Genomic DNA, 26694 nt, shown 5'->3' on the forward strand with positions numbered 1-26694 from the left:
ACCATCTTGAAGCCAGTAAGAAATTCGGAATTAGAATAGCGACACAGTTATCGCTTTTGTTCCGCACGCTTTTAAGTATCCCTCAGCCCTTAGCCTGTCAGCGCGGCGCTACTTGTCGCGAGCCGGGAATGAATCCTCCTTTGCGCCCGGCTCGGTCTCGGTACGTCTCACGTCTCGCTCATCGGGCCGGTTGGGTCGATCGACCTTCCGAGTTCCGTGTTCCGTCCGCGAAGAGCAGCGGCGGTGGCAAGTGCTCGAGAGACGTGTGCGACGAAAGTGGACCGCGGCCGAATTCGCGAGAGCAACATACTGACTCAGTGCGTTCCACCACTCGTACGGAGGACGTGCGTGCGTGCATCGAATGTATGTTTAACAATTTTCTTTTTGAAACTGCATAATAGATCTGTGTCGGGATTGATTCCCTCACAATTCTTGTCTATCAATGAGCACGAGAACTGACGATCCACGAGCTGTCACACGGTAAAGTAAACGACGACAGTTGCGTTTCCGGAAATTTTAATAGATCACCGTGTATACGACATACACCACGTACGTTGCACGGTCGTATTATTGATTTTTACCTGACAAGAGAAACGTGTAATCGCAGTCGTACCTACATGTATGTCGCGAGTCGCAACTCAATACATGTAGCTGTCCAAGTTTTGCAATCGACTTCTATCAACATCTCGGAAATTTCTAGACTCCAACTATCCGGTACTCTAATGTATATGTACAGAATTGATTGCTCCGATGTTTTTAATTGTGCTTTTCCGTAACGTTCCTCTTTCTTTTATTCTGCTCGATGAAGCTCGAGTGAGGGTTGAATTTCACAGGGAATATTAATTCTGTCAATATCGGACAATCATAGTTGTCTCTATTACTGTTTGCATTGTAGTTGAGAAACTGCGACCTAGAAAAAAAATGAAATTATTTAAAAGATAATCAGCTTAAGATTATCATAATTCAATTGTCATATGAAGAATTTATTTCAATTGCTAATTGACAATTTGTCAGGCCATCAAAATATTGAAATTTTTTCCTATCATTTTTCTATGCAAATACTAATCAACTTTTTTGAAACTGTTTTTTATATCTCGATAATCTTTGATAAAAAACTTGCTATTGCAAAATAAATATGGAAATAAAATTTTTTAAATTTTCTCTTCGAAAGATTTCAAATCATTTTAATACGTATAACAAAATTAGTATTTATTTTATTAAATTACTTATATCTTAAGATTTTTGCATCATATAATGGAGTAAAATGTTATACAAAGCTTTAATAAAGCAATAAAACTAATATATTCATTGTGCCAATCTATACGACCGTCGTCGTGGTCATTGCATTGTTTTTTTTTAGAGTTGCACCAATAGAGCGATCATGAATTTAACGTTATCAAAGCTCTATCCGTAGTTGTTAAGATTAAGAAAGCGTTATCAATTAAATATATTTTTTAGTTAGATTCGTTCTGTTTTTTTCAGATACAAGATTTAATTAATAATAATAAATTTTATTGTATTAGCACATTAATTAAAATAATAGAAATATAAAAATATAATATAAATCTGTAATTAATAATTTATTTGTATATAAATTCATAACTTTATCATTTATTTATAATAAATAACATGTAAAGTACTCTAATTAATTTTAAAACTTTGATTTTTTAACTTGTTATCTCAATGGGAGATTATTAATTTTTATGAAAGTCTTCGATTTCAATTGCACTTTATTATTTTTTCAACAAGTATTTGATAAATAGAAATTATTATTTCTGTAATTTCTCGTTTCGAAAATATTTACATGATTCTGTGATAACAAATAATTCTGTGATAATAAAATAATTCACACTATTAGAAAAAAATATTTATAAGTGACGCGTCACAAGTTATCCATAAAAAAATTAACTTTAGAACTTCGAAGAATATGCGTTATAATTATTGTTAGTGGAAACGAATAAAACTCGATTTGCCGTTAGCAAACATCGCATCAGTTGTCACTGATCGATAGCGTATGCTCAAACATTTCAAATGTACTTGCCTTTCCTGTATTATTAAGATGCTTTGACATTTTACTCCATTATAATGTTTAGAACATTTGTATATAATAATTTCGGAATTTATTAATTCGAATTAAAACAAAAATTTACTATAAAAAAACAATATTTATACTGACACGTGAATTATTATTTAATTAGCCATAAAAAAATTAATTTCATTGTTGAAAAATATGCGTTATAATTATTGTTGGTGAAAACGAATAAAACAGCTGCTCGATGTACTGTCAAGTATCAGCAAATATCGTGTCAATTATTACTGATCGATCGTGTATGCCCAAATATTTCAAATATGTTTGAAATATTTTCAAACAATTAAAAATATTGTCTTTCATGTATTATTAAGATGACATTTTACTTCATTTTATTTCACACTTGCAAAAATAGCACATGTCATAAATATCTAGATAAGAAATATCTAAAAAGCGACTCATTTTGGCATAAATTGCAAACGGTTCATCATATTGACATAATTATTAAATATGTTGCTATGTTAGATATATGTATGTACTTTGGTGTTTGTCTTTTTATTCTGAAAAAAGTTATGCAAGTCTTCAGTGCGCGTTGGGAAACTGTTTACGACAAAAACTTAATCACCTTGTCGACTAAAATATCTCAGTGTGTTCCTTGTATTTAATTTCAAAATTAAACATTGGGATGACAGGAGCCAATTAGATGAGAGCTATGATTTAGTATCTGTGAAAATTTTTATGAATAAAAGGAGATGTATGATATAGATCAGATCTGTCCAATTTGAGCTTCGGAATTAAAACGTAAAACCATCGACGTAAAAAAATTCAAGATTGTTGTAAGATTTTTTAGGAATAATAAAGTGTTGATAAGCGTCACTTAAATGCGTATTTACAATCCCTGAAATCTTACCTACATTGAATTTTTTTCCATCGATGACTTTGCTTCAGAGTTCAAATTGGATACGGGAGGATTTAACATAGATATTCATCTATGTCAAATCCTCCCGCATCCAATTTGTCAATAAAATGATATATATAATAAAAATAGAGAGAGTCTTATATGTTAAAAAAAGTGTAATTTTAAAAAGTGTAATTTAGAAATTAATATTGGCCCTTGATTTTTGTTAATAAAAATAAAAATTCGGCTAGATCCCGAAATAAAATTATCGATATCATTAACAATATTCGACACGTAAAATATAATAAAATGATCAACGACAAGAAATGCTTAGTTCGTCACACTGTCAGTCAGTACTTAAATATGCAAAGTTTGCTAAAAATTTATGTAGACTTGGATCATTCCACAAGATCGTTTCCTTTGCATAACTAGATTGCAATAAAATAGACTCAGGAGGAAGAATGTCAGTCATGTGTACTAAAATCGCTATTTGGTTTGGTTGCATTCATACAGAGACATAAGAGAGGAAGACAATACACCATAACGTTTCCATTTTTCCTGGTAAACGAGATTAGAAGAGACATAGAAATATAGAAAGAGAAAAGAAGTAAGAAGAGAAGAGGTGAATCAATAGCACAAGATTTTGATGATATCCCATCAATTGATGCTTTCATCTCCGGCGTCAAGCCATATTTTCTGTTCCTGTTCTCTTTAGAAAAACGGAATATTATCGGAAGGGGTGCTGAGAGAAACCACTCTTTTCCGCGATGAGAGACACCGGTAACCAGGCCAAGTATGAGCAGCTCTTAGACGACGCTGGTCTCGAAATTCGCAACGACGACAAGGAACATAATGAAGAAAATACGACACTAGATGAGGTAAGTTCAACGGTAGATTAGAATATTTTCCAGTTCTGAACAATGATCAGGAATATGTTCTTCATACATGCATGCAGAAATTTTAGTTGTATTCATCAGTATTTGTAATCAATATTTAAATTTAATTCTCTGTCAGCAGTTAGAATCTTTAAAGATATCTTGATACTGATATTTTAATTGCGACTTATGATAAATTTAAATCTGTAAAAATAAGTAAAATACAATATCTAACTTTTATGACATAGTTAATAAAAAGCTTTGACAAATATATCAGAATTTATATTTATATTATATTATATTTATGATTTTTATATAATGAAATAATGAAAAATTTGCTCGAAGATTATTCTTTATTGCTGACAGAAGAGCTAAAATTCATATTGCTGACAAAGAATTAAAACTTGATGTGACCTGATGTTTATTGATATTATAGTTGTAAGGTATGCCAAAAAATATACATTCGGCATATTTCAATGAATACTTTGAGAATTTTCTTTAATTGAAAAAGAAAGTTTAAACAACATACTCAGCTGCTGTGTATTTATTTTAATGTCTTTAAATTCATTCCTTGAAGGATACTGTATATGTGTGAATCATTTGGTATACGTACTTTCTGTGTGCACGCACAATTATTACAATTAGTACAATTATTTCACACAATTGGATAAAAAATTAGACGAAATGTGCGATTTCCGATATATCTGTAAAATCCATTCAAGTTATCATGGAAGTTAAGTCAAAAATATATCAAACTGAAGCAAGTTGTTTCACTTTCGTGCTCCAATATCTCATTTTTCTCGATCCTAGTTTTCGATATTTAAATTTGAAACTTATTTCAGTATGATTGATCTGTTCCTCGTGGCTGAACTTTTTACACTTTTCATCCTTTTCCTTTTTGCCTCATAGTGTAGCTATAAAAAAAAACTTTTGGTTGTTCTTCCAGCAAGGGCGCGAAATTTGATTCCTGTAATCTGCTGTAACCTCTCTGAATAATTCCAGTGATTTTCCAAGAGTGTTGAAAACTGAAAGATGAATATTTCAATTTTCTTTTAACGTCCCACTTAATTATTCCAGAAAGAAAGATAATTGTTATAAAAATAAAGAAGACAATAATGAATGAATAATCAGAATTGAAAATCGTGGATTATGATACATGCTTACGTAAGTGAAACTCATATGTTACAAGGAAATTCTCGTTATATTATACGTAAACTGCAAGGACATGAAAATGAGAACATTGCAATAAATTGCAAGGATTAATACGACTAATGATACATGTATATAATAATGTCAAGTATCACATTCATTTGAACGGCAAATAATGGCCTATATCTCGAAAAAATGTTTAAACGACACATTAACGTTATTAAACCTATTCTTCTTAACATCTTCTTTATTTTATCTTCTTTTTCACATTTGCAGCCAAATGTAAGTCTTGTTTCAAGTGAAAAAATACAACCACACGTTTGCACTGTGCAATAATATGTCACGTAAATAAATGGACAGAAATTCATGATACATAAATTGTAATGAAACACAAGTTCCTGAAATTTCGTTAAAATTATTCCACGTTTTGGAACATTTCAGCGATATTGCTGAAAATTTACTGAAACTTCACTGAAAGTGAATTTTTCAGTTAACATACTGAAAAATCACTGAATTCAATCGAAATTTTTCTGAAATTTTGTCGAAAATGAATTTTTCAGCTAAAAATCACTGAAATTAAACTGAAACTTTTTTAAAATACCGAAATTTTGTTGAAAAGTATTCTAAAACGTGGAATAATTTCAGCAATATTTTTCCACCAGAAGTGACACTGTATTTATCTGGATCAAATCTTATTATTCATTTCCCTTCCAGTAAAAAATCTAGTTTTTGACTTTTTATTCATTATCTTTCGGATATTGGAAATTTGTGACGTACGTGAAGACTTGATCTCTTGACTTGACACGAGTGTGACACGACGCGACATTGCAAGAAATCGGAATGATGGAGTGTATACAGAGTTCGGCAAAAGAAAGAAAATGAAGTACGATCATCCGTTGATTCTGTCGACAATCCGCTGATAGCTGATACAGATGCGTCTCACAATTCATAACTGTCTCGCATCCCTCGTGAGTCCGCGTTGATCCGCGTCGAGCGATCCCTTTTACGTGGTGAGATTGTGTCGAAAGTGATCGCATTTTCCTATTTATTTGATATGCTGCCCTCGACTATTTTATGATCTGTCCGTATGTCCGATCGTGTCTAATCGTTGTTTTGATATCCGTTTGAAAATGCATTGACAGATTGACTGGACCGCTGTCGTCACGAGGTTAATGTTCGAACGTTCATTATTTTGTCACAACATACATTTTTATTAATCGAATTTTAACCAATAACTTTTCTGTTTTTATTTATTGCTGACTCCATTTTTTTTTCCATCAGTTGAACGTTCTGCCCGGCGTATTTTTGCACAATTTTAACAATGAGATAGTGCACAAGGTAAACAATTTAGTCCAATTTGGTGCTATTGATAAGATGGCGAAAAACAGCGAAAAAATGCGATGACGTGTGCTAATAGTACTTCAATACACACCTAAGTATTTTTATGTGACAATGATTTTCAGGATAAAAGACAAAATTGTGAAATGTGGTTGACAACTGCTGAATCGGCTAGTCTGGGAGCAGAGGAAGTAGCAGCTAGATTACACGTGGATGTACGAACAGGACTCAGATGGCAAGAGGCTGATCATAGAAGGCAATTAACAGGTTTCAATGAGTTCACTGTAAAGGAAGAAGATCCACCATGGAAAAAATATATCGAACAGGTATGTGTTTCTTGTTGTAACAGGTCTCATACAGATATTAGTAACAACATATAATACAATTTAATTATATTTGTCTCACGATCTCAATTGAATTTATATTCTTTTTTCAGTTCAAGAATCCATTGATTCTTCTTCTACTTGCCTCTGCATTTGTCAGCGTATGTATGAAGCAATTCGACGACGCTGTCAGTATTACTGTAGTAAGTAGACTTACACATGCATGTCCATTGATCTCATGAATTTTGGTAAGTATTATCTAACTTAAGTGTGCGATATGTTCTTTTATAGGCTATCATAATAGTGGTGACAGTTGCATTTGTACAAGAATATCGATCAGAGAAATCTTTAGAAGAATTGAATAAATTGGTACCACCAATATGCCACTGGTAAATAGATTTATGCTTTTTATTAAATGCCTCATTAATCATACGCTATATAATAATGATGAATATTAGTTCAATGTTGAGGCAGCATGTATCTAAATTTACAATTCTTTAGAAGTATGGTCCTTGGAGGATATACTAATCCTTTATACGTGCAGCATTCCTTTCCCTTCTTAGTGAAGAAGATATAATATGTCGTTGCACTCTATAGAAGGTGAAACTTACTTCTCTGAAATTTCGTAAAGTCCTCTATACTTAACAATTAAAGAAATCCCGACTAAGAATAATTGTCAAAACATTCTTCATGAAATTTTTAACTTTGTTAACATTTTTTTTTTAATTTTCTTAATTTTACTTAATTGTTAAGATACTTTTACATTACTATTATGTCCTGATATTTTGTTTCCAGCTTAAGAGAGAGCCGTGTAGAGACATTTCTTGCACGTAATTTAGTTCCTGGTGATATAGTATATTTAAATATTGGAGATAGAGTACCTGCCGATATCAGAATATTTGAAGCTATAGATCTGGCGATTGATGAGAGTAGCTTTACTGGAGAGACCGAACCGGCGCAAAAGTCGACAGCCCCTTTGCTTAAGACTAATGGATTGACGTCAAAGAGAAATATTGCCTTCATGGGCACTTTGGTACGATGCGGGAATGGCAAGGTAGATTCTATTCAAACTATATTTAAAATTCTTGAGAATGGTTGCGCTACTATCAACTTATGTTATAATATCGCGCGATACAGGGAATTGTAGTGAATACGGGAGAAAAGAGTGAATTTGGGGAGGTTTTCTCGATGATGCAGGCTGAGGAGGCACCAAAGACTCCACTACAGCGAAGCATGGACATTTTAGGTACTCAGCTGTCCTTCTATTCGTTCTGCATTATCGGTATCATTATGCTGCTGGGCTGGATCCAAGGTAAGGCTATCCTTGAGATGTTTACCATTGGTGTAAGCTTGGCAGTAGCGGCTATACCGGAAGGCTTACCTATCGTCGTCACTGTGACACTGGCATTGGGAGTGATGAGAATGGTTAAGAGAAAAGCTATTGTAAAGAAGTTACCAACCGTTGAGACTCTCGGTAGGTTAACAAAAATATGAAATATTTATTTTATTCAAGTTGTTTTTCTTATTAATTTAATTTATCTATCAAAATATATTTTTTTAATCTCTTATCTAAAACTTCAAACGTAAGAAGAGAGCTTATTTTCTTTTTAGGCTGCGTAAATGTAATATGTTCTGATAAAACCGGCACAATTACAAAGAACGAGATGACCGCTACGATTCTCGTTACATCGGAAGGTTACATCGCGGATGTTACTGGAGCGGGATATAACGGGATGGGAGAAATACATATACGGAAGTGTGATAATCCTGATCTCGCACATGCTGCTATCAGTAACATGCTGGAAATAGGTTGCGTTTGTAACAACGCTATCATACAAAATGATATTCTGTTGGGACAACCAACGGAAGGCGCGCTGATAGCAGTGGCAATGAAATTCGGAATGTATGGTGTCGCTGATAGATATTTGCGATTGCAAGAATATCCATTTTCTTCTGAGCAAAAAATGATGGCTGTGAAATGTACACCCAAGTTTGGCGAGGTAAATTTCAATGAAGCAAAGGATCGTATTAGTTATTTAAATGAAGCAAAGGATCACATTATTCTTACTTATAGATTTTTATGTTGGAATGTTAAATAAATATGCTATAATTCTATATTTCAGAATAGACAGGAAATATACTTTGTGAAAGGTGCTTTGGAGAAAATCTTACCACAATGTACAAAATATTATGAAAACGGTCAAGTGTATCCCCTTAGTCAAAAGAAAGATCAGGAATTCTTGACAGAAGCATATGATATTGGTCAACAAGGATTGAGAGGTATTATTATTTTTTTCACAAACTATAATAAATGGATAATAAATTTAAGAATTATATTTTTCTGTAATTACCAATTTGGTTATTTATGTATACAGTGATTGGTCTGGCACGTGGTTCTTCGTTACAAGATTTAATTTATGTTGGCTTGGTTGGTATTTGTGATCCACCAAGACCATATGTGCGCGAATCTATCAGCATTTTAATAAATAGTGGCGTTAAAGTGAAGATGGTGACTGGTGATGCTAAAGAAACTGCAGCTGCAATAGGTATATAAATAAATAGTATATAAATAAATAGTATATCATGTGTAAAAAGTTTACATTTTTTAATACAATGGATATAATTTTTTATGATTAAAGTTATAAAAATTTAATAATTTTTTAGCTAGCATGATTGGCTTGGACACACTTCATAGTCGATTGCTTTCGGGAGACGAGATCGATATGATGTCCGAACATCAATTGGAACAGTGCATTAATAGTGTTAGTGTATTTTATCGAGTAACACCAAAGCACAAACTTTGTATTGTAAAGGCCTTACAGAGGAATGGTAACATAGTAGGTATGACTGGTGACGGCGTAAACGATGGAGTTGCATTGAAAAAGGCCGATATAGGCATCGCCATGGGTAAAAATGGCACTGATGTATGTAAAGAAGCGGCCGACATGATCTTGGTTGACGATGATTTTGGAACTATTATGTAACTAATATATTTGCTAACAATTTTAACGTATGTGAATCTGTGATTATAATCTTTATCTATTATATGATTTTAGCGCAGCGATCGAAGAGGGAAAGGGAATCTTTCACAACATTCGCAATTTTGTCAGATTTCAGTTGAGTACTAGCATAGCTGCGCTTTCTCTGATTGCTCTTGCAACATTGATGAGTATACCGAATCCTTTGAATGCTATGCAAATACTATGGATCAACATCATTATGGATGGACCACCTGCTCAAAGGTAAGTTAAATAAATAATTTTAATTTAACGTTTTATTAAATATTTACTACACACAGTATATTCAATTTTCTTCTATATACAGTCTTGGAGTAGAACCGGTTGACAAGGATGTTTTGAAGCAAAAGCCACGAAATACAAAGGAGCCAATGATCACGCGTCATCTCATAATTAACGTCTTATTATCCGCTAGCATCATTATTCTTGGTACTTTATGGGTATACAATAGAGAGGTAATATTTTTAAATCAGTTTACACACACACACACACACACACACATAAAATATAATTATTGATTGTATATATATATATATATATATATATATATATATGTGTGTGTGTTTAATTTCCAGATGGTTAATGGGAATACCGCGAGAGATACTACCATGACATTCACTTGCTTCGTATTCTTTGACATGTTCAATGCTCTTAGCTGTAGATCACAAGTGAGATTTCATATTTTTATTTCATATCTTATTATATCAAGAAAAAATATTACTGCAGCCTGAAATTCATTTGTTTTAGACGAAATCCATATTCACAATCGGTTTGTGGAGTAATAAAATGTTCCTGGTAGCCGTAACGCTCTCTGTCATCGGACAAATGCTTGTGATCTATTTCCCTCCATTGCAGAGAATATTTCAAACTGAAGCTCTTACTGCAAAAGGTATATTAGAGATACGTTAAAAATAATCGGTGTATATCTTCTTACAATACACTAACATGTTTAATTTTCAGATCTTCTATTCTTGGCGGCGTTGACATCGAGTGTCTTCGTCATTAGTGAGATAAAGAAGTTCATTGAAAGACAACTGCAGAGACGTCGCGTCAATGGCCAGTATTATAACAAGTTCGAAATGGACTTTGTATGACAGTTACAGTCTGCCGGCGAGAGCAAGGCGGACAAAGATCATAACGAATAAGCGCATCAATTATCGCTCGACATCAATATGCAGTCGATCGCGTTCGTTTATAATTGACATATTACGTCTCGCTAACTCACATCTGCTCGACTGTGCTTGCACACATTCGTAACTTCGTCACATGTGCACCTCTATCATAAAATAGAAGAATAATATCTTTTCAATGACAGTTGTAATGTATCGATTGCGCAGTGTGACTGCAGTTTTTTTACCATTTACAAATTGTCGATTCTATTTTTCTCAGTACATTGTGCACGTAAAAAAGAAAAAGGACAGAAAAAACATTTCGGTACCAATGTAATAGGTTACAATGTAATAGGCTGTAGCTATTTTAGATTATATTTGATTATTGTATCTACAAAGAGACTATAAGTCACTATTTCATAGATAATAGCGTGGCTACTGCACATTCCATGCACGTTTGATAGATCAATGACTTAATATATTCTGTCTGTAATATAGTCTTAGAGACTGCAGTCCAAAGCAATGTTTGCACTGAATCATTCTATCTTACACTTTTTTCTAAATATTGTAACAGTTTTTAAAGCTTACTCAGCAACAAGTATCGATTTTACCATTTGTTCCCTTATTGTCAGTTAATTCACGTTCAAAGGAGAAGCGAATCATGCAGCATTTTACCGAGTAAAAAATAAGACAGAGGTAAACACATTGTAATTAAAATCAGCCATACACAAATCGATTGCATTTATTATACAGTTGTAATCGACGAAAATAAATGCTCTTATAATGTTCCTTATTAATTCCACGATTGCGAACGTATCCTTTCGATAGCAAAGTAATATAATGCAAATTGCACCAACAACGAATATACTATTTCCTCAAATAGCATAATAGCTAATTTATATTCGAGTAACATAATTCAATTGTGCCATCGAAAAGATACTCGTATATTACATTATACAGATATATTTGAATTAATGTTTCAATATATTAATGAATTAATCACACCATGTTCATACATGTTACGTTATATGTATACAGATATTTTATATTCAATTTTCTAAGAATTTAACAAAAATGATCATTTAATGAATTCCTTCAAGAAGACTATAAGTTTTGTATTGATATAATTCCGGTCCACCATAACCATAGAGCAGTTTTCCTTTACCATTTTCGTCATAATAAGGATAGCGATATTTTGGTCTAAAAAAATAAAGATCATTTTTTAGTCAAGAGATTTTCTTAGGAAGTTCTACATAATAACAAGAACAATCGGAATCGTACAGATATTTATGCTGAAGTAATTTATTAATTTTTTCCAATTTTTTATTCTTTATCGAGATATTTATTTCTCTTACCGTTCGAAATATTGAAAATTAGGTGCTTGAGGTTCCGCGAGTATAGCTGTACTTTTATCGATTAGAGTGAAAAAAAAGATAGCAACTGTTGTTAACGCTATCATCGTCAGCCACTGCAAATAGAGAATAAAATTTCATAAAATAATGATAATGAAATAAAAAAAAATTTGCTTTATTTTTCATGTAATGTATAATTTTTTTATAAAATGACTATACTTGCTTAATATTAAGGAGCAGAGCTTTAAGAGAAATTCAACTGAGACGCAATGCATTAAAACTTAGCGATTAAAAAGTAGTCAGATGACGGTTATTAATTAAATTTTCAATTAATTTATTCGATATTCAAGAAAAATAATTGTACTTATTAAATTGCAAAAGAATTATATTTGCAATTATAGTGAGAGCAAAAAGTATTCGTAATAAAAATCTTATTTGTAGAAAATAAACATTAATTAACAATTTTATACAACGAATACATTTGTTCTAATATAAACAAATGAGCTTTGCATGTATTCCTAATTTTAAAAGCTAAATTTCTCGTCTATACGAATACTTTTTGAGCATTCAATGAGCAAACAATACAATTTTTAATTTTCGCTTATTTTTCAGATATATTTTATATAATTAATACATCTTTTTGGTATATATAATTTTAAAAAACATACCAGTCTATTTTATTCTTTATGAATAAATTGTTAATTATCCAAAAAGAAATGATCGTCAACTTAAACGTCGAATCGACGTCAAATTGATATTGAAGTCACCGATATTTATATCGACATCAATTCAATGACTCATTTCTCGTTGGATAATATTTATTTTTTTTAAATAAAGTTTTTTTAAAAAATATTTTTTCCTATACGAATACTTTTTGTACTCACTGTCTATAGTAATGCTATTTCTTATCATTTCTTACTTACAGAGGAAAAATTCGCCATGATAAATTACCAGATGTGAAATTTGTTTTCTTGTTTAATAGTAAGAAATTTTGAAAATAATGTAAAATTAAAGTTTCTTTTGATGAAACAATTATTAATCGTTATCGTTAACCAATTACTAATCAATTTAACAAATATTACAAGATAATACTGATCGCTGTACGCTAACCTTCTAGATTCGTATCAGAACTCAGTCTAAATTTCTTAGTTCCCCTACTACTTCCAGTTCTTTCTCCTTGTAAAGTGAAAGTTCTGAGATACGCTGTGCTACATACATTGATTGCTACATCTGAAATATCGATCGTGAAATTTTCGCAACATCCGAAAAATATACGTTTTGAAAGCATTGATAAAATTTCACTAAAGTGTCACTGAAAGTAACATTTTCTTGATTGCAAATTGCATGTATGTGTTAAAGTGTAATTAAGAAAATGTTAAAACATCGAGAAAAAATCATATTCTTTAAACTTCTAATTATTTTTAATTGCACCGATTATTGATTAAAACATATTGAGATATATAATGCTAATATATATGTATATAACACACACATAACACACACACACACACACACACACACACACACACAAAGTTTAATTAAATATTTTATCAAAATGGATTTGAGATAATTTGTCAAAATTTGTGATAAAATGAGAGAAGAAAACATTACCTTTCTTTAATCATCTCATGCACATTTATTGTTATATTAATAACGTAATTGTAAGTGTAAAAAATTGTCTCGTGAGAGTATTTGTAATTATAAATATTATAATAATCAATCAAAAGATTCACTTTTTTTAGTTTAGTAAATTATTTACGCCGGACTCGATCAAGTATTCATTACGTCAACAAAATTTCTATATTATGTTAAAAAAATATATATTTACTTATTAGTTTAATGTTTCAACTTTTCACTGGATCTCCCCAAGGACCTTTATATCCGATGCCCATTCCTAATTTTGCTATCGCATATTCTCCAAAACGTCCGTTTTCTTTCTCATATTGAATTCTTCTTTGCTTGCTAATCTCTGGATCAAAGTTCCATTCCGTTTTCTAGATAAAAGTAAAGCAAGAAAAATAAGTGAATTAAAATTATGTCATATATATTATATATATGTACATTTACCTCATGCACAAGAGGTATGCCTGCAACGTTATTTTGAAGAAAATCATGCAAGAATCTGTAGACTGTAGCATCTGTGACTGACACAATAATTTCACTATGAAGTAATAATGTCATCAGCATAATGATCTATAATAGAATGCACAGAAAAAGTAAAGAGATTATTACAAAAACGAATAATTTAAATTACTATCGTTACAATATATAAGAATTTAATTGTTTGAATTATTACATATTAATTTTTTTTTATTACTGATATAAATTTATTAATACATATAACACTAAATTATCTTAGATACTTCGTGATAAATAAACATTTTTTTGTTTACAACGATCTCAAAGTTTTTATCACTTGATTACACTTGATAACTTTTTTATAATTTTTTTAAACCAACCAATATTTGATTATGTCTCAGTTTACACATGGCTCAGTTCACTCCAGGAATGGTATCGTTATCGACGCGGAATGACTCTACTCTATGAAATTTATTCTGTAATCCTACTTATACATGTTGAAAATATTCGCAGTCTATCGTAATACCGGCAGTGAAAGTAAAAACTCGATCGCGCGTTTAACGACGCGCGAGAATTTAAAAAGTCGCATTAGATCCTCTTGTGAATGACAATTAGTTATTCATGAATCGATACTTAATGCGAATCACGAATTTCCTATGGGATATGAGACGGGAGAACATAAAAGCCAGACGAAATTCGAATGGAGTCCCAGTCGTTCATTATTTTCCAGTAGTTATTTCTGCAATGAGCACAATTTCGACAAGTCATGCACGTTGATAAAATACTTTTAATGGTCATCCTTTGCGCGGTAAGTGATCTATATTAAATACATAGAAAAACGTACATATATATTTATTTACTTCTCTGATTCAATTAAAACAAATTTTACTTTGTAATTATATTTTTACTTGTTATTAAATGAGCCTGTATTTAAAATGTAATTTAATTATATATTGAATTAGTAGAATTCATTTAAATATTCAATTAAATTTTCTATTAATAAAAACGAAAATGTAATTGTTATCTTGAATAGACAAATGTATGGTGCAGTGATCAAATGTTGATACAAAACGCCAGAACATTCGATTCGTCATTCTTCGCATGGTTGCAAGCATTGTTCAGCAACGGAAACAATGTTTCAATTTTTCCAAAATTCTGGCCCAGTCAACAGCAATTCCAGGAATGGACCAGGAACGGTATTACGAGTCTGTTACGTCTCGCGTCTTTCAATACCGAGGAGCCCATGCACATCGAGTTCAGACCCGAGGATGGACCACGCGCTGCAAAAGTATACCAACAGCGTTTCGGATATCGCGGAGAGTGGCTTGTTAAACAATTGGGGAATGGTTTTAGTCCCGATGTTCTACTATATAGCCGACATGTGCCTAATACATTCTTAATACCTCCTCCAACTCCCTTTAGAAGTAATTTGATTCGCAGCGCAAGTGCATTCGAATAGTCGGTAGAATTACATTAATTTAAGTTACTAGTAGTAGGAGTAGGATAGCCAGAACTCTAGAATACAAAATAATCATCAAGTACAAATCAGTCTGTGCGTTATTATTTATTTGTATATGAATCAAGTAAAATGTTGTCATTGATAAACTCATAAACGTGTTATTTAGCAAGAAAAACACGTGTATAGAATATATCCAAAGTTATAAAAATATATGTGTTATGCTGATACGTTTTCATGCAGACGAAAGTATTGTATTTACAATGCCCACACTTTCACATAATCCACTACAAGCGCTGTTGTTGTATCCCATGTAGGATACCACTTATCTTTCGCGCGATAGAAATTGTACAATGCCTGTAAAGAATAATATACTAATTGCATTCATTTGTTAAAATCTTTAGCTTATTTGGCATAGCTCTCTCAAACTCTTTAAATTAAAAAAAAATTTAATGTTAAATATTAATAACATACCTTTGCTTCGACATTTCGCCAAGGTTTGATATATCTGCCACTTACGATGTGATCCTCAAATTCATGAAGACCTCCAACGGCTACACCCAGAGTCAAATATGACTGCAATAAAAATAAATGGTATCACATTTTTATTGTTACGAGATCTAATAAAACAAATGATTCAAGTCTCTATCAACAAAGAAAAATATAATACAATTTTAATACCGATTTGCCAAATGATATGTCTACGGTTTGCTCCCCGTACTGCACTCCATCGACCTTCACTTTAATAAGGCTATCATTCCATTCAATTTCGAAGATATGGAAATTTTTGGACCAGGATTCGCTCGATCGCCTTTTGGGCAACATTTCCGCGTTACTTTCATTCCAGGACGCGATCAATCCACCTGCAGTTAGTATGCGGTTGTTGATGGTCTCACCACTGCCAGTCCTTAGTTCTTCATTGCCCATCGAGGATGCAATCCTAATCTCGCGATGCGATCTGGATTCCAATGTATTGTCCAATGTATTTTCGGCGTTATGCAATGTTATCACTACAAAAAAAAAATTTACAATAGTTCAAGTAAAAAAAATTGATGATAAAAAATTAGAAACTTACCAGGAAATACCCAATCGCCATGTGGCAATTTGGCTCTTACTTCGACACGTCCAAAGAGAAATTCAAATTTTCCCTCTGTACTAATTCGTCCAGAGATCAGAGGAGGCAAGATGTATGAACCAGCAGCTTGACGTTGGCAATCATCTGTACCAATTCTGCCCGTACAACTAAAAAAAGAAAATAATTAAATATTTAATTTTAATCTTCTATCTTCCTAATGCTCTAATTATTCACATACTCTTCCAGTATTATTCTTCCATTCGATACAAAGTTTATGCCATATTTAGTATCAAGTAAGACAGGTTTAATGCGCAGAAATCCATCACTCGTATCTGTTACATCATTAGTCATATAGATGACAAATTCATGATTCTGTATGACAAAAATAATAATTTTAAACGAAAAACAGTTTTTTAAATAAACTTATTATCTGCATTCGCGGTAATCTTACCGGCGAACCGGAAAAACGTTTCCACTCATTCCATTTTGTGCTATTGAGATTATCAAAGTTATCCTCAAAAATGAGTTGACCTGGACAAGCTTGTCGTTGTTCGCCTTTCTCAGATATCCATGTAGTCGACGTTGTCATGCAGTTCTGTGAACTTTGAGTTGTGTCGCCGATGTACCGAGTGCCGTCAGAGTTGAAGAAATCTGAAAATAAAACAAAAGTTTTAAAAAAAGCGATTTAAAAAATTGCGAACAATTACATATCTAATAATTGTTTCTTCAAATAAATTAAATTAAAACATAAATAAATAAAACAAATTATAAATAAATGATGATAAGATATTGCATTGTCATTGTTGAGATTTGTTCATAATAAGAAAATTAATTATTTGTAATTAAATATAAATAGAAAAATGTATATATTTATAAAAAACTTACCAACAACCCGATGTGATTGATCAATCAGATTGTATCCTAGGCCCTCATATACGACATGAACCCAATAATAGATAATATCATCTCGTCTTAATTGAACCTGCTTGTCTTGGAAAGTCCATCGTCCATTTCGAATTTTGAGAATATCTTTTGCAAAACGTCCTGCTTCTAAACCATCAAAATCCTCATTGATGTTTATATGGAAAGCTACCAATGTAATACCATGTTCATCTATAGAAAAAATGTTATTCCCATTAAAAAAATGCAATCTTCCAATTTTTGATTATAATATACAGAGTTTAGTAAGTAACAATAAAACTCTCGCATAAAGATAGAGCGGGCTAAATTGAGTTGAAAAGTCCTGTACCATTTTACAATTTTCACAATAGTTTATTTATTAATTACTAAAAATCGCACCGAATATTGGTTTTGAATAATTTTTTACTATCAGCTTTACAGAAAAACAAATGACGAAAATTATTAATTTTCTTCTCATAGAGTTCTGAGAATTTTTTAATACCGCATTGTTCATGTTGATAAAAATAGTTGTCAATACACACACACACACATACATACACACACACACACACACACACACACACACATCAAGAAAATGTAGTATAAAAAAATTGATAAAAAATTCTAAAAAAATTCTTAGAGTTCTATGAAAAAAAAAAAATAATAATTTTTGTCTCTTGCTACTTTTCTATAAAGTATTAGTTGATAGTATTTGAGTAAAAAATTATTGAAAATCAATATTCGGTGATTTTTTAATTATTATCTTTATAATTAATATCTTGTTAACTATTGCGAAAATTGCAAAAGAGGATTTTTTGATTCAGTTTAACCCGCTCTACTCCTATGCGAGAGTTTTATCGTTATTTAAACATCCTTTATAATTTATTTGCTGAACAGATAATATGCAATGTCACAAAACAGTCGTAATTTAAATTACAAAATCAATTCTGTTCTGTTAATATAAATCAACTTGCAAAATTATATTTACATACAGGGTATTTCAAAATTCACACTCACAGACGTGATACTTTAGGATAAAACAAACAATTTTTTCCTTTAACAAAATTACATCCGATAAATAATTTTTGCGCTTATTTATTAACTTCAATCTGCTCTCCTACTTATGAATGCAATTCTGCTAAAGGAAAAAGTTGTTGCTAAAAAGAATAATTTTTTCCTGTAGACAATTTTGCAAAAAGAAAAAGTTGTTTCTTTTAGCATAAAATATCATATCTTCGCGGGCGCGAATTTTGAAATACTCCGTATATCTACTTTAACTGAATTATTTATTTGTTAAGTACCTAATATCCTACATAAATGCATATACTATTTAATAATTAGAATTTTATTATCTTACCAGGAATAGATATGCGTAATCCCATGGGATGAAGGGGCTCCACCTTAGCTTCTGGAGGCTTATAAGCGGCATTCTCACAAACATTTGTGAAGAGTATTGTCAAAAGAAATAATTTTGCGAATGGAAAATATTCTATCATTTTTATTAAATTGCTATCTTTGAATTAATTCTTAATTAATTTTTTACATACATACATACACACACACACACACACACACACACACACACACACATACACAAATACACAATAAATCTCCTTATCTTCTCCAAATTTTGACCACCTGCATCAATTCATCAAATTTGATCTCTCGTTTTTTTTCGTTTATTTTTTTCGCTCTTTTAACAAGCACAATTTCCGAAGGACAGTTTACTTTAGCAAAATAAAATCTAGTCGAAATATATCGATTAAGTTGGTTGATGCACGGCGCGGCATATACTGACTCACTGAGATTCCTTGTAGAGTCTTTTATTCTCCCTTCTACTTGAATAGTTTGACGCAAAACTGGTTGCTGCGTCAGTATATTGACCGTGAATATTTGTTTTCTCATTTATTTATTGCATACCAGTTTAATCCAGAGGCGTGCAGATAGAATTGGACACCCGTGTACAAAAATAATTTAATCGCTCCAGAAATATGCATATACATATATTATATATATTTACTTTTTTGATTGACCTGAACGTTCTTTGTCTCTTAAATCAAAATCGCCTCTTTTAAATCGATATCAGTATTGAAACGTTTTAAGTGGAGTAGATTCAAAATAAGTTTCTAAGATGTATCGGTAGCAGTTTTCTTCGAATTAAAGCAGTAAAATAAATATATATGACGAAGATGCTCTTCAGGTTTTATCGTTTTCAATCGTACTTTTTCTTCTTCTTCGCACAAAAATGATCTCCATTCCTTCTACGAAACAGAATAGTTAGAACTTCTATAGCTAGAACAAAAGCAATCACCAAGAGCTCCGGTGAAGACTGAAACAGTGCTACATGGTTGCAGGAAATCGACTCAAACCATTCAACAAACAAAAGGGAGAGTCTCGAGAAAAAGAGAATTATGAAGAAAGATCGATGATTGACTGATTTGAAAAATGCTAAAAGAAATGTAATACAGTTTAACAGATAGACGTTTTAAAATGAAGTGAAGATCAAGGCCGTGGTCCGATTCATGTTGACAACGCTCATAAATATCATTTGCCTTCGTTTAATATTTGACAAATAAAACAATAAGGACGAAATAATTTTTAAGCGTTGTGAGCGTGAATCGGATCATGGCTCAAGGATAGGACCGAAAGGAAAATTTTTCTTCAGAAAGGCTCTCAAAAGACCAGATTTTAGGAATAGTTAATGGGCAGTAAAAAACAAATGATTGATATCTTGTCGCGAATCATCGCAAGGGCAAGCACTCAGTTACATTTTTGCGGTGCATATATTATATAGGGTGAACTAGAGTCATTGAATCAGCTTTTTGTCCTATGAGAAAATTATCGACTGTACGCACGTTAATATAATCAATTAGATATGAAGATAATTTTCTCTAGGGTAAAAAATTGATTTAACGACTCTGATTCACTCTATATAAATATAGTGATTGGAGCGAATCCTATTTTATATTAATTAAGACGATCTCTTCACGCTTAAGAGGCAGGCAGTGGAACCAGGGTTTCGTTTCGTTATTATAAAAATAGTCGTGATATAATAATTGTCCTTTAACTCTGAAATCTTCATCTAGATGAACTCTGAAAAAATTTTTGAAGGACTCATTAGATTTTAGAGGATACTTGAAAATTCGGGCATTTTGAAGTAAGTTTACAGGGTGGATCATCTAGCGTTTGGAATTTCAACTACCGATTATTTTGAGTTTGAAAGGCGTAATAACATTTATGACGTATCAGAAATTTAGTTTTTTGTTTGACATTTACGAAATGGGTCGCTATATGCTTGAACAAAATTGGGAAATATTGAAAACTTATTTTCCAGAATGGTGAGTTTTCAACCCAAACTGTAAGAAATTTATATGGAAAATTTGGTAGAAAAGAAATGCCTTCAATGCAGTTTGTGGATCAATTTGTGAAGCGAATTCGGCAAACTGGATCCTTATTGGATAAAGCAACTCGTTCACGTGCTCATCCAGGAAGGTCAACCGAAAATATTGCTGCTGTTGCTCAGAGTGTGCTTGAACAACCATCAACATCAACTCGCCATTGTTCTCAAAACTTGAACATTTCATGCACTTCTTTGAGAAGAATTTTGAATAAAGACCTCGGTATGAAGCCGTACAAAGTTCAATTAGTGCAAAAAGCCGCATGACCATCCGATGCGTTTTCGGTTCGTCCAATGGGCTGAACAACGCTTAGTTGAAGATGAGCATTTTTACCAAAAAATCATCTTTTCTGACGAAGCTCATTTTCATCTCGGTGGCTATGAACAAGCAGAATTGTCATATTTGGGGGTCAGAGAATCCGCATGTCGTCATGGAGAAGTCGATCCACAACGAGTGACTGTTTGGTGTGATTTTTGGTTCGGCAACATCATTGGGCCATTTTTCTTCGAAAATGAGCAAGAAGCTGCCGTCACTGTCAATGGCGAGCGCTACCCATGCTAAACGAATTCTTGCTTCCCAAATTTGAAGAGGAGGACACAGACGACATTTGGTTTCAACAGAACGGCGCATCTTGCCACAGCCAACACTACAATCGATCTTTTGCGCATTATCTTCGAAAATCGCATAATCAGCCGCATAAATGCTGATGTCAATTGACCGCCTCGCAGCTGCGATTTGACTCCACTGGACTATTTTTTATGGGGAACCGTCAAGGATGAGTGTTACGCTAACCAGCCAGAAACGATTCAAGAAAAACATGAAATCAAAGTTGTCATCGATGAAATACGCGCCCACACAATGGAAAATGTACTGAAAAATTGGGTTGATAGAATAGGGTATTGTGCAGCCAGCCGTGGAAGTCATTTGAATGAAATTGTATTTCATGTTTAATGGCAATGTACTATCTTTCCAATAAAGCCATAACTTTGAAAAATATTCATGCGTTTTTTTTTTAGAGCCAAATTAAATTCCAAATTTTAAATAGCCCACCCTGTATATTCATCAGCCAGTCAATAATCTCGTTTTCATGAATATCTTTATTATGTAATAAAGGGATCTAGAATCTCTATTTGATTCCTTGGCAAGAAGCAAATAGCGTTTGATAAATCAAATTAATTAGCGTTGCATATGGTGAGAAGAAATAGCATCCAGAACAGATTTAGAGAAAATAATAAACCGATAAAATAATAAACTTGTCATTGGAAAAGAAAATGGTTTTTAAGATGGCCCATGCTTCAGTAGAGAAAACAGATATTTGTTTGAGAGAGAAGACAATGCATTAAATTAAAATCAAGATCAAGTGAAAATTCTCACACCAACAGCAGAAGCATTGTCTTCTTTGAAACCATCCGTAAAGAGAGATACAATCGTCAAGTCATTTCGGAGATTGAATTTAGCAATTATAACTTAATGAGACGAATCTTTCCAAGAGAGCCATATCAGCGCAGTATGGAGAGGAAAAGATGGAAAAATTAAAATCATATTTCAAAAGCGGGAGGGAGACCGAACATTTAATAAGACTTATCAGAAAGTTGTAAAATATATTGTTTAAAAGGAATTATTCAAGGCTTTAACTATGTTGGCGCGACTTAAGAGACAAATTTTTTTCAATCGCACAAGTACTAAAAAGTACTAAAACGTACGGTTATGTTATTTACGATGCACAGAACTTATGTCAAATCTAAATTATTTGTAAAAATGTTCCAGCAAACGAGAATGGATTAAAATGAATTGAAATGGATTCAGATTTTCAGAAATATTGATTCACGAATGTTAAAATGAATGCTTTTCAATTCTGAATTTTTATTTATTTATAGGAATTGCATGGAACATATCTCTAAAAGAAATTTGAAAAAATAACGATTTATTCTTGTTTTATACTTATAATATTAAAAGTTATTCTATTCCTTTCCTTACTTACGTAATGATTTTGACGATTGTATCTCTCTTTACACGGATGTTTCAAAGAAAACAATGCTTCTGCTGTTGGTGTGAGAATATTTTAATGATTTTCTATGCTAAGCAACTCTTATCCTATCTTCCCCCCCCCCCTCCCCTCATTGCTTTAACAATGAAAAAAATAACGTTTTATTTCTACTATGACTGTGGTTAAAGTCTCGCTACAAATGCTTTGAAGCATTTGATGGACCAATTAGAAGAAAGAATATTACAAACTGACCAATTAAAAAACGCTTCAAAGCGTTTGCAGCGAGACTTTGACTATTCACGTTGACCGTACCCTAAAACAGGACTGTACTGTACTGTATGGTTGGGATTAGGTTATTACATACCATTAAACTTTCCGAATATTTACATTTAATGGGTATATAATAATCTAACCCTACCCTAATCCAATCATGTTAAATATAAATGAAAGTATAAAATAGTATTTTAATAATAATACTATATATGTACAATAGAAATAAAATGTTATTTTTAAAACTTTTTTTGTTAATAACTTTTAAACAAAGGACGAGCACCAACTAAAACTTTCTGAAGGTCACTCAGGATTATGACCTCAACAACATATCGGGAGTACAAATTAGTTCGGTCCGTTTTTTGTGCATTTATTTCAAAACAAAATGAACGAACAGATCAATTAAAGTATTGTCCATCGCTACCTACTACTTTTTCTCATCTCTCAGGCAATTTTCGAATTCCATCTCAAAAAAATGACTCTTTGGAAGCGATCCAATTTTGGAGCCAATTTTCGATTTCTGCGAAAGAAGTGAACCGGTGACTTGCTAAATCGCATTCTTCGGAACAACCAGTAATCAGAAGGAGCAAGATCTGGAGAATACGGCGGGTGCGGTAAAACATCCCATTTGAGCGTTTCCAAATATTTTTTTACAACTTTAGCGACATGAGGCCGAGCGTTGTCATGAAGAAGAATAACTTTATCATGTCTTTGCTCGTATTCCGGCCGTTTTTCTTGCAATGCACGGCTCAAACGAATCAATTGTAGTCGATACCGATCGCCCGTAATGGAATCGCTAAGTTTCAGCAGCTCGTAGTAAACAAGACTTTTGGTCCCAGATATAGAGCATGATCTTCGAACTATGAATGTTCGGCCGTGGTGTTGATGTTGAGGTCGATGGTAATGATTGACCGGGCTTAGCGTAGTATTTTTTCTTCTTGGGGTTGTAGAATATCCATTTCTCATTTCCAGTCACAATCCGATGCAAAAAAACCTTTTCTCTGTTGTCTTTGAATCAGCTGTGAAAATTCGCAAGTGAAAAATCGCCTTTCAACGTCTCTCGGTTTCAGTTCATAAGGCAATTTCCTTGTTTTTGAATCATTCCCATGGCTCTCAATACAGAAACGGCTTGTTGAGTTACTCCCAATGATTTTGCAAGCTCCTCTTGCGTTTGACTCTGATCTTTTTCGAGTAATGCCTCTAATTCTTTGTCCTCGAATTTTTTTGGCTGTCCAAAGCGAGGCTTGTCTTCAACGGTGAAATCTTCATCCTTGAAACGTCGCGACCATTTCCTACATGATTTGTCAGTTGGAGCAGTGTCAGCATAAACTTCGACAAGCATTCGATGAGCTTCAGCACTTTTCTTCCAATTAAAGCAGAAAATCAAAACCTCCCGCAAATGCTGCTTGGTTAACACAAAATTTGACATTTCAAATACAGTAAAAATCAAGGTTTTTGTATGAAACTCAAAGCGATATAAACTGAATATTAGCAGATGTCTAACCTCTCTGAAACCGCCAAAATCAGCTGTCACTATGAACCATTCACAACAGCTGGAACAATCTTTAGGGAAACGGACCGAACTAATTTGTACTCCCAATATATCAAGGTCAAGGTCATCCGAGCTGGGTCCCCTATTGTCGATGTTTTCCATATTAATTATTTGTCTAATGTTTTTGGAAATTTTGGATGTAGTATTGTTATATTATTGTTATATTATTATTATTTTATCTATCATTCTTATGATGATGCCTTTTTATGTGCTATTGAATGAACAGAAATTTAAATATCTGTCAGATGCCGTGTCTTTCTTAAAAGTATCAAATATAATATGTTCTTCAACCTTAATTAATTTAATTTCTAGAAAGCTTAATCGTTTGTCATGTTCTATCTCCATTGTAAATTGTAATCGTTCATGTATGGAAAGTCATTCATCTATCTAGTCAATAATTCATCTATTTTGTCATTATGAACAGTTATTAAAATATCGTCCACATAAATATATCTATAAAAAAACGATACTTCAAATGATAATTTATTTAAGGCCAATCTTTTTATATCCTGTATAACAATATTAGATATTATGAGCGATATTAGGAGATTCCATAGATACACCATAAGTCTGTTTATAATATACATCGTTAAAAATAAGTGAAATAAGTCAAGTGTAATATCAAATTCATATCTATTTTAAATTCGTTCCAATCATAGTACGTTTGTATTATTATTAATATGATGCCATATCTATTTTCAATACTTCTTATAGCTAGTTCTATTGGCAAATTAGTGAACAACGATGTTACATCCAATGAAATGAGAATATATATATATTTTATTAATATTCAAATTATTTAATTTATCCACTAGATGTCTGTTATTTTTTATCAAACTTTATGCCTTTGGGATATACTATTATAATTCTGTTTAAATAACGTGCAAATCTATATATAGTGAGCTATTGATAGTCGCAATTATGATTCTGGCGTGTTTATGTATCTTAGTCTTGTTTATGTATCTTAGGGGTACCATATGCTATTAATAGATAAAATACTATCAGTTGTCAATACTCATATATTATTATATGTCATTTGACTTTGAATATTATATGTCAATGTAATCTTTTTGTTTCCATTTACTAATAATCGATTTTAAATCTCTCGTTAATTTATTAATTGGATTTTTTGTATTATTTCATATGTGTGTTAGCATCGTTAAGCATGTTTATAATCTTTTCATCATAATTACTCCTATCTAAAGTCACCGTAGATCCCCTTTATCTACTCTCTTTATCTGCTCTTACACAATATATTATTTTATATTATATTCATATGGTTTAATTACATATTACAATTATTTTATATTATATTTTTATAATACAATATTCATATCACAATGATAATCATTATGTACATGATTATCAACCATAATTCTCGAATGTCGCTTCTATTTCCGAAAATATTGAAAATTTTGTCAAACAAGGATAATTTATCGTACTAGGATAATTTATGTTAATGGACATCAGGACTATTTAATTATATAATTAAGTTCACTATAGGCTTATGGAATATGTAATAATTTATACACGTTAATAATAAATTGATATATAAATAATAAATTTTGTAACATTCACTGAAGAGGATTGAAAAAAGATTTGAAACGTTTGAAATATTATTTATATGAAGATTAATAAAACAATTTAATTATAGCATACATTGCTAGGCTCAAAAAGCCCTTATTGTATATTAATTGAATTTTATTCTTAGTACAAATACAAATACTTCAACTCATATTTGATTATGGTCAAAATTTCCGTTTCATATTTTTTAATTTTTCAAAATATTAAATCTTAAATAATATAATATATTATAGAATCATATATGTGTATAATAACACAAACTAGCAAAACTTTAAATGATCTAGCAGGATCTTAAATACGTCT

General features: G+C 32.0%; 4 protein-coding genes across 16 annotated transcripts; 2 read left to right on the forward strand and 2 right to left on the reverse strand.

Annotated features, from left to right (window-relative positions):
- Nucleotides 1-286: 286 nt before the first annotated feature.
- LOC108694391 (calcium-transporting ATPase type 2C member 1) lies at nucleotides 287-11531 on the forward strand. 10 transcript variants are annotated; one of them, XM_018203839.1, is made up of 18 exons: nucleotides 287-363; nucleotides 3441-3549; nucleotides 3643-3805; nucleotides 6233-6289; nucleotides 6415-6615; nucleotides 6726-6815; nucleotides 6904-7001; nucleotides 7408-7666; nucleotides 7750-8086; nucleotides 8224-8612; nucleotides 8736-8892; nucleotides 8988-9158; nucleotides 9277-9592; nucleotides 9669-9854; nucleotides 9937-10084; nucleotides 10205-10297; nucleotides 10377-10518; nucleotides 10590-10723. In XM_018203839.1, exons 3-18 carry the CDS (start codon nucleotides 3695-3697, stop codon nucleotides 10721-10723), a joined length of 2889 nt encoding a protein of 962 aa, XP_018059328.1. In that variant the 5' UTR covers nucleotides 287-363; nucleotides 3441-3549; nucleotides 3643-3694. The 10 variants fall into 10 exon arrangements, with proteins under 10 accessions (XP_018059328.1, XP_018059355.1, XP_018059365.1 ...); XM_018203866.1 differs by having other exon boundaries at nucleotides 3441-3805; nucleotides 10590-11531; XM_018203856.1 differs by lacking the exon at nucleotides 3441-3549 and having other exon boundaries at nucleotides 295-363.
- LOC108694432 lies at nucleotides 11452-14626 on the reverse strand. Of its 4 annotated transcripts, XM_018203929.1 has the most exons (4): nucleotides 14550-14626; nucleotides 14158-14283; nucleotides 13919-14084; nucleotides 12128-12206 (listed from the first exon to the last, which is right to left on the reverse strand). In XM_018203929.1, exons 1-3 carry the CDS (start codon nucleotides 14577-14579, stop codon nucleotides 13935-13937), a joined length of 306 nt encoding a protein of 101 aa, XP_018059418.1. In that variant the 5' UTR covers nucleotides 14580-14626; the 3' UTR covers nucleotides 12128-12206; nucleotides 13919-13934. The 4 variants fall into 4 exon arrangements, with proteins under 4 accessions (XP_018059436.1, XP_018059445.1, XP_018059428.1 ...); XM_018203947.1 differs by lacking the exons at nucleotides 14158-14283; nucleotides 14550-14626 and adding an exon at nucleotides 11452-11938 and having other exon boundaries at nucleotides 12094-12206; nucleotides 13919-13994; XM_018203956.1 differs by lacking the exons at nucleotides 13919-14084; nucleotides 14158-14283; nucleotides 14550-14626 and adding exons at nucleotides 11452-11938; nucleotides 13201-13503 and having other exon boundaries at nucleotides 12094-12206.
- Nucleotides 14627-14901: 275 nt separating this feature from the next.
- Nucleotides 14902-15677, forward strand: LOC108689045. Its single transcript, XM_018195682.1, has 2 exons — nucleotides 14902-14977; nucleotides 15203-15677. Exons 1-2 carry the CDS (start codon nucleotides 14936-14938, stop codon nucleotides 15626-15628), a joined length of 468 nt encoding a protein of 155 aa, XP_018051171.1. The 5' UTR covers nucleotides 14902-14935; the 3' UTR covers nucleotides 15629-15677.
- A 41-nt stretch (nucleotides 15678-15718) lies between these two features.
- LOC108688965 (beta-1,3-glucan-binding protein-like) lies at nucleotides 15719-19107 on the reverse strand. The gene is made up of 8 exons (XM_018195566.1): nucleotides 18958-19107; nucleotides 17586-17813; nucleotides 17152-17351; nucleotides 16939-17072; nucleotides 16701-16867; nucleotides 16307-16635; nucleotides 16100-16201; nucleotides 15719-15982 (listed from the first exon to the last, which is right to left on the reverse strand). Exons 1-8 carry the CDS (start codon nucleotides 19094-19096, stop codon nucleotides 15884-15886), a joined length of 1398 nt encoding a protein of 465 aa, XP_018051055.1. The 5' UTR covers nucleotides 19097-19107; the 3' UTR covers nucleotides 15719-15883.
- Between the last annotated feature and the right edge of the window lie 7587 nt (nucleotides 19108-26694).

Source organism: Atta colombica, unplaced genomic scaffold (genome assembly GCF_001594045.1).
Source record: "Atta colombica isolate Treedump-2 unplaced genomic scaffold, Acol1.0 scaffold1, whole genome shotgun sequence".
Taxonomy (NCBI): Eukaryota; Metazoa; Arthropoda; class Insecta; order Hymenoptera; family Formicidae; genus Atta; species Atta colombica.

What these genes read in the sequence shown, in the direction of transcription:
- LOC108694432 (XM_018203929.1), bottom strand. Translation starts at nt 14,579, where the DNA reads ATGTGTAAACTGAGACATAATCAAATATTG. An exon ending in TGAGACATAATCAAATATTG is followed by an intron (nt 14,284 to 14,549) that starts GTTGGTTTAAAA and finishes ATTCTATTATAG; the next exon opens with ATCATTATGCTGATGACATT. An exon ending in GCATACCTCTTGTGCATGAG is followed by an intron (nt 14,085 to 14,157) that starts GTAAATGTACAT and finishes ACTTTTATCTAG; the next exon opens with AAAACGGAATGGAACTTTGA.
- LOC108694391 (XM_018203866.1), top strand. Translation starts at nt 3,695, where the DNA reads ATGAGAGACACCGGTAACCAGGCCAAGTATGAGCAGCTCTTAGACGAC. An exon ending in AAAATACGACACTAGATGAG is followed by an intron (nt 3,806 to 6,232) that starts GTAAGTTCAACG and finishes TTTTTCCATCAG; the next exon opens with TTGAACGTTCTGCCCGGCGT. An exon ending in TGGTCAACAAGGATTGAGAG is followed by an intron (nt 8,893 to 8,987) that starts GTATTATTATTT and finishes TTATGTATACAG; the next exon opens with TGATTGGTCTGGCACGTGGT.
- LOC108688965 (XM_018195566.1), bottom strand. Translation starts at nt 19,096, where the DNA reads ATGATAGAATATTTTCCATTCGCAAAATTATTTCTTTTGACAATACTC. An exon ending in AACGTTTTTCCGGTTCGCCG is followed by an intron (nt 17,073 to 17,151) that starts GTAAGATTACCG and finishes TTTGTCATACAG; the next exon opens with AATCATGAATTTGTCATCTA. An exon ending in GGCGAAATGTCGAAGCAAAG is followed by an intron (nt 15,983 to 16,099) that starts GTATGTTATTAA and finishes TATTCTTTACAG; the next exon opens with GCATTGTACAATTTCTATCG.
- LOC108689045 (XM_018195682.1), top strand. Translation starts at nt 14,936, where the DNA reads ATGCACGTTGATAAAATACTTTTAATGGTCATCCTTTGCGCG. An exon ending in TAATGGTCATCCTTTGCGCG is followed by an intron (nt 14,978 to 15,202) that starts GTAAGTGATCTA and finishes TATCTTGAATAG; the next exon opens with ACAAATGTATGGTGCAGTGA.